At 42.2% G+C, this 7,287-nt stretch overlaps 1 protein-coding gene across 3 annotated transcripts in view; it reads left to right on the forward strand.

The window, feature by feature from the left end:
* HTR4 (5-hydroxytryptamine receptor 4) overlaps positions 1 to 7,029 on the forward strand; it is an 87,016-nt gene extending 79,987 nt beyond the window's left edge. Inside the window, exons 7-8 of one of the 3 annotated variants that reach the window (XR_003573248.1) lie at positions 4,107 to 4,290; positions 6,244 to 7,029. Coding sequence is in view for 1 of the 3 variants with exons in the window: in XM_027901809.1 (XP_027757610.1) it covers positions 6,244 to 6,331 (88 nt within the window). In the remaining 2 variants the exon portion in view is untranslated. The remainder of the gene's footprint in view (positions 1 to 4,106; positions 4,291 to 6,243) is intronic. The other 2 variants (XM_027901819.1, XM_027901809.1) reach the window with 2 other exon arrangements.
* The last annotated feature ends 258 nt before the right edge of the window (positions 7,030 to 7,287 follow it).

Consider the following 7,287-nt stretch of genomic DNA (forward strand, 5'->3'; position numbering starts at 1 on the left):
TATTTTTTTTTTTTTTTTTTTTTTTTTTTTTTTTTTTTTTTTTTTTTTTTTTTTTTTTTTTTAATCCAGTGTTATGTTTCTCTCATTCAAGGGCTTTGTTTACTTGGAGAACTGGCTGCTAATTTTAAATCTGAGGAGGCACACAGAAGTCTTACAAAATATAGTGGAGACTGCATTATGTGGGCTGGAGACAGATGTTTTTAAAACCTCTAACTGAAACTTAGTAGAGAATGATGAGGGCTTAATTCCAGCTCACAAGGTCTGAACAGCATTATTTGATTTAAAGATAATTAGGATATTCAGCATAGCTGCTCAAGAGTGGAAAAAATAAACACTTGTCATGAGACAGAGACAAATTTGTATTTAGATTTGACTATGAAGGACTTTAAATCAACACTGCTGTCAGAGCCATATAAATAATTTAGCAATCCAAATGTTTTCCCAAGAGCTGGATTTTTACTATTCAGCTGCAATGGGAAAATTGAATTTTTGATGGTATTTCCATGGATTTTACCCATGTTTTCTCCAAGGACTGCAGAAGTCCACTGATATTTGCTTCTCCTTATGACCTGTTGGTCACCTCTGGGTTGCAGGTCAATCCTATGCAGCATGAGAAAGGTACACAATAAGTTTAAGCCTTATTGCTAAAATATCTTTCTTGGAAGCACCTCTTCATCCTCAAAGGATTAGATCTACTGCTAATTCTGCAGGCACGTCATATCAAATTGTTTTATGTTGTTCAGAAATGTTAATGCACATTCAGCCAAAAGAGTTTCTAATTTCTGGCATATTTTGCCCCAGGAATGAGGTTGAGTAGGTGGGGGCTATTTTTCTTATCCTGCTGTAATGATTTTCTGCTGATGGCCGAATGCAGAAGTTCACTTTAGTGGCTGGAATCATGACTCATTCAGCCCAGAGTTTACGGAGTTACTGGAAAGCTTTCAATTTTATGGAGTTTGTGAACCTGGTAATTGAGAGAGAGGGAACAATTCCACACTCCTCTCATGAAAATTTAATATGCAGCTGTATTAAAAGCAAATGTTTTGTGAAATTACATTAGATTTGGCCTATGTGTATTCATTTTTTTCAACAGAAAATGAAAATAGAACAATGTATTTTATTCACATTTCCTTTTCACATTTTGTGTATTTCAGATTTTAAAACTTTGTTTTGTTCTTTCAAAGTGAAAAAAAAAAATCATAGATTAAAGGAGTGAATTCCAGAGATTCTTGGATTTTGTGTTTACACTCTTCTCAATTTTCTGACTGTTTCCCAAGATTTCCCAGTTTTCCAAAATGTCAAAAGTATCTTTGCAGGGAGATAATGGGATTGTTGTCTTTACCCCAAGCCCCTGTATCCCTGGAAGCCACTCCAGGCTCTTTCCTGAGTTCTGAAAAACATGCTCACATTTTATTCCAGGACCATGGGGATTCAGTCTGTGTGATCTGTCCTCCGTGGTTCCACCACAGACATGAGGAAATAACGATGCCAACCAGACACTCTCCTGCACTGAGTGGCACCTCCATCATCTACAGGCAATAGTTTACCAGGGTTAGTGACTGCCATAAAATACAGAATTAAAAGACTTTTTTCTGCCTGCTCTTGAAACAGGACTAAAGTAAGCAGATGCATCACTGCCTGGGATAACTTACAAACAGTCATCCTAAGCTGTTCGCTCTTCCCCTCTCTTTTATAGTGCATTTATGAATTATGTTGTTTGCATTTGTAATTATGGAACTGAACAGATGGTGAAAGGCTTTTTTCAGAATGATGTGTTCATTAAAATAACCTGCTCTCCTCTGCCAAGTGATTGTTAACCCTAATCCCAATTTGATATCAAAGAGAGTTATTTGTTCTTTCTCTTCTAAGTTTGTCTGAAAGAAACGGAGCTTTGAGAAACAGACATGATATTGAGTGTGGAGCCACAATAGTGGGGCTGAATATACTCCAGAGGGGAAACCACTGAGGAGCTTTCTGGTTGTGAAAGAAAAATGCAGGGAAAGATAAATTGTGGACCAATGCAATGTCAAATCTAAGAAAGGTTTTAAATTCTTCATTCAATTTGGACGCTCAGTTCCACGTAAAATGTGGCTCCAGCCAACACCTCCCTATGTGCAAACTCTAAGTTCTACCATCTTAGGTGGTTGCGCATAATAATGGTAAATCCCATTATTAAAAATGGGACTCTCTTCTTTCTTCACAGTTTATCAGATCTTACAAAATAACAGCTTCTTCTATTCCCAACCAGTGTTTACTGGGTGCTTCTGCAAATAACTAGAGTGGTAACAAACAAAAACAATAACAAGCAACTGGCACAAACCTGGGAAAAGTTTCAATGCCACAAAACCTGCAGATTTATTTCTTTTCTTATTAGTTAGTCCTATTGACAATGGGACCTTCATTTTTTGACCAGAAGGGGAATGGATCCAATGGTAAAAGTCCCAGGGAGCACAGAGTTAACAGCTCTCTTACCTCCCCTGAACAAAACCCAGCCCAGGGACAATTGCAAAACCTCACCTCAGTCTCCAGTGAATGTCAGGACAACAGGAACCACCTTCTGCCAGTCCAAAAAAAAAGGAAGCAATTAATAATGTAAACAGATGTACAGGGAAAGGATTATTAAACAGAGAGCAAAGGCAGCTGTGCACCTACAGCAGGTTTGGGAGGGCTGTGGTTTCCTCCCATCACTCTCCTTCTGTGCAGCTGAAAGCTTTGCCCTGCTGGGGCAGTTGAGGGCATTCAGTTTATTTGTGATGATGAGACCTTCCTGCTGTCTACAACTCCCTGAAAGGAGGTTGGAGCCGGGGCAGGGGGATTGGGCTCTTCTCCCACATGACAAGCTCATTGGGAGACCTCAGGCTCTGGGAAAGTGGTGACTGGTTTTCATTACAGCTGAGGGAGCCAGAGACCAGCAATTTTTTTGGCTTTGCTTTCTTAGTAAATTGTCCAAGTTGGTGTGAGAGATAGCTCTGCAGGGAATGAAAGTGGGAAGATTGTAAGCATCCCCTTGGTGTTTTCTCCTTGGCTTTTGCTGAGTTCCCAGAATAATGCTGGAGCTTCTTGTTCTGGTTGTGGGCTGTAAAACCTCCTGTGCTGAGAGCTAATCCAACCAGTTAATTAAAGAGTCCATTGGACTTTCTGAAACAGTGGGAGATGCAGAAGCAATTATCTTCAAATTGGCCATCATCACAAAGTGCCATTTGGCGAGTAGGGAATAGTCTCCAGCAGGTCCCTTGAGGGGTAGCAATTCCTTTCCATTACTGGGCTTTACTGCTGGGTGGTAGTTGTGATCTGAGCAAAGTTTTGGGGGAAATGACAGGAACATTGTCCCCAGTTCTGGGAGGGGTCGGATGCAGAGGGCAGGGGCCTCGATTTGTAATTGAGCTTGGTGGTTTAATGTGCTGGTGTGTACAAATCCCACTAGAGGCAGGAAAGCTAAACAATTAATTTGCTGCAGATAATTTATTTAATGCATTTAAACTTTTTAATGTTGGGTTTTTTTCTCCTGCTCCCATACTATGGCTTCCTCAGATGTATTCATTACTCAGACCTACCTTGCTGTTTCTCTTGAAACATTCAGCCCACACGTGGAGGGTTCAAGTGTTGTTTCATCCTTGCATTTTAAGATAAATCCTTGGTGTCTCCATGGGGTGGGAGCTGAGGCATATCAGGTGTATGTTCCTGGAGTGAGGCAGCACTGAGATTCAGGTGTAGCTGTGCCTTTTCTCTGAAGCTTGCTCCCCATAAGTCTGATGCCTGAAAAATGAATTGTATTTTCAGGGAGTAGATCAGTTAAGTCATGGGGGTCAGAACAAAAGCAGGGCTTTTATAATCCCATCCTTTATACAACACTAAGTTGGTGCTCTGCAACTGGCAGGTAGCTTTGGAATTCCATTTGAAGGGGAAAACTGCAGCATGTGAAAACAACCCAGGTAACACAAAAGCCCGTCAGCAGAGGACTCCTTTAACGCATTCCTGGAGATGTTGGTAATATTTTTACAAATGATGTGCCAGTACCTGAGCAAGCCATCAGCCTGCAGTGCAGCATTTCCACCCTGTGTAGGAATGCTCTTTCCTCCTCTCCTACCAGTCCTCTTTCCCCACAGGGTAAACAGCTGGAAGTGTTGAGCTAACAACTGCCAGAGGCTTCAGACAGACACTTTGTGCCACATGAGATCCTGGGACACCTTAATGACTTCTCTTTAGCTTAATGCATCTCTGTAACAAACGGCATCACCTGCTATTGCTGATCTTGCACCACTTTCTGACTGCTGCAGAAGAACAAGGAAGGTTTGGCTCTTTGGATATCCTGTATGAAGTTGAGCTTTCAGTCTCTGTTGCGCTGCTGAGCAAGTCCCGGGTCGCTCTGAGCTATGTCTGCCCTGCTGATGGAGCAGGGGGTCTCCTGGCTCTCATCCTCTGTATCCCCATTTGTAGCAGAGACTTTGCCATTCCAGAGGTCTCCTTGGTGGATCATTTCACACACTGTCCCGTGTCTGACTTGGTATATCAAATTAAAACTACATTATGACTTGTATTTTTCATGGTCATCTCATCAGAGTGTCTGTTCAGTGTTAGATGCAAAATGTTTTTTCTTGTTTCTTACATCAAGTCTGTAATTTGTTGGGAGAATGAGCACATTTTTAAAATTTATTATCCTTGTTTAAAGTTGATTTATAAATTTATTATCCTTACTAAAAATGGAGTATTAAGAGTGCAGTAAAGCAACCAAGCCTGCCCGTGTTGAAAACCAGCATCTGGTCCATTAAAGGGTGAATTCCTGCAGGAATAATCACCAGAGCAAACACAGACAGGCAGCATTTTGAGGCCATACCTGATCCCCTGGAACTAACGGATTCATCATTTGTAGGATATTCAGATTATCTACTTCAGACATTTCAGTGGCATTCCAAGCACCTCAGTTAGGAGCCTAAGCCCCAAAAGTGCTCAGTGATTGAGAAAGAGATGCATCCTCAGTAATAATACCAAGTGAACTGATGTCACAGTATGAGTTTATGAACTTGTAGAAAAAGTTCCTGGCTTTTTTTAGTGATTATTTAAACAAACCCTGAGGCTGATAGTACTTCACTCTGCTAACAGGAAGAGAACTGATGTGTTCCTCTATTTTCTTGGGCTTTTTCCTTTTTAATCTTTATTGTGATACAGATGTTTTAGGTATGTCTTTGATGTTTGTTACTAAGAGAAATAACATATCTGCACGTCTAAACATTCAGGAGAAAAGTCTTAACAGAGACCTGATTTCCCTGATACACATTTGAACGAGAGAAAAATATATTTTTACAGTTATTTTTGCAGTTTCTTCTTTCTAGACCTACTCAGAGTATGATTTAGTTCAGCTTTAGTTTAAATTAAACAGACTGCCTAGGGAAGATACCTGGCTTGCTCTGTACCCTTCAGGGGGGTTGAAAGCAAGAATGATTAGATGTAAAATTTTAGAAAGATGTGCTAAATCGGTTTTACTCCAGTTAGCCAGCAGTTTTGCTGTCACCTCAGATCTGCTTATTCCTGCAAAGCACTGCACACCACTCAGGGAAAACGGCTGCACGTCACCAGCAAAATCAATCAGCAGTCCTGTTCAGAGAGCCACACTGGGATGAGCAAGAGGAGATGGGCTGGTAGATTAGGGTAAGAGATAACATGGAATTCTTACAGCAGAATTCTGGTTTTCCATGTCTGGCCCAAAGCCTGGAGAAATATCATAAAGGTCATGATACCTCCAAAGGACGTAACACCTGAACAGCACTGGCTTGATAAGACATGCTAGAATTGGCCCTAGACCGAGATGACTGTCTTTTCTAAGTGGAAATGCCCTGGAATGTTGGTCTTGGTTTCATCTTAAGCAGCACTGACTTCCCAAGCAAGTCTCAAATGATTCCTTAAATGCTTGAACTGAAGACATTAACTGAAGTGCCTTCAGCTCAGTCCACCCACAGGTGATCGGTGTTTCTTAGCTCCTTGGTCTGGATTCCTCTCATCCAGCTCCCATTAGACACGTGAAAACCAGCAGGTTCTTGGTTTTCAGGGTTTGCTTTGACTGCTTCAAACCAAAGATTTGGTTTCCTGTCATGGAACAAAGAAGGGATTTGCTTTGCTTAATGTGGGATCTGCATATTTCGAAGATGCTCTGTCTTAAGATGTACTTTGGGGTTTTCAAGAACTCATTTTACATAAGCAGGTCATTTTCATTGTTACTAACCAGTCTTTGTGTCCCTCCACTCCCAGGTACACTGTTTTACGCAATGGGCATCATCAGGAACATGAGAAGCTTCCCATCCACAACGACCCTGAATCCCAAGAGTCCTGTTTCTAGTCGTGGTCCTAGTAGAGGAATGGTCCAGCTGAAAGAACCTTTTAGGATATCCAAAGGATTCATGGACAGCAGGACTTGTTGAAAAATCATTCATCTGCATTGTCATGGTGCCTCCTACACTGACTTCACATGGATGTCCAGCTGCGGGATGGATGGAAGGTACAGGACTCCTGCACCTGCAGGGATGGCTGGACAGCTTTATTCCAGGAGGGAGTGATTCCTGTCAACGTAAGGACACAAAGCAGATACAAACCACTCAGTGCAGGGACTTCTGCTGCTCCTTTCCAGCTGCCATCTGTGCATAAGCCATCTCTCTGTCCTGCAGTCCTAGAGATCACAAGGTCTGGCTGAAGCCCTAAGAGGATGTGAGACTAAAGCCCTGCTTTATCTGTGCAAGATCCTACCCGCGGTGATGGATGGTCGGGGGACAAACAGCACTATGTTTTCTTCAGCGAAATAAGGGGGAACATTTGCCCTTTGATTATAGCTACTGCTGAAGGGTCAGCCTGAGCTGCTGGTTCACCCAACCCTGCAGAGCTTTGTAAATGCTTTTACTGTGTTTCCTGGCCACATTCATTGGTAGAAGACTCTGGTGTGTGTAGAGGGCCTGACAAGCTGGAGTGGGACCTACAGAGACATCTCACCTCCTACAGGGCCCTGCCAGCACTGCTCCAGTCCAGCCCACGGGCCCAAAGCCATGTCCAGTGGACAGGATATGGCCCTCAAACCCAGGCAAGCTGCCAGTGCTGTGCTCACCTGAGCAAACTTTGGGCATTCTGACCCAGAAGAAAGGTTGGCCAAGAGACAGTCAGTCTGTAATAGATCACTAAGTGCCATCTTGAAAAATACACCATCTAATAAACTTTTCTAGCTACGTTAGGAAGAGAGACTTCTACTTCCATTTTCCACCTTTATTTTTCTATTTGTTTCTGTTCTCTTCCAGTTGAGGCAAGAAG

Source organism: Empidonax traillii, unplaced genomic scaffold (assembly GCF_003031625.1).
Source record: "Empidonax traillii isolate 1590-97213 ecotype Southwest subspecies unplaced genomic scaffold, ASM303162v1 scaffold22:size5013007, whole genome shotgun sequence".
NCBI lineage: Eukaryota > Metazoa > Chordata > Aves > Passeriformes > Tyrannidae > Empidonax > Empidonax traillii.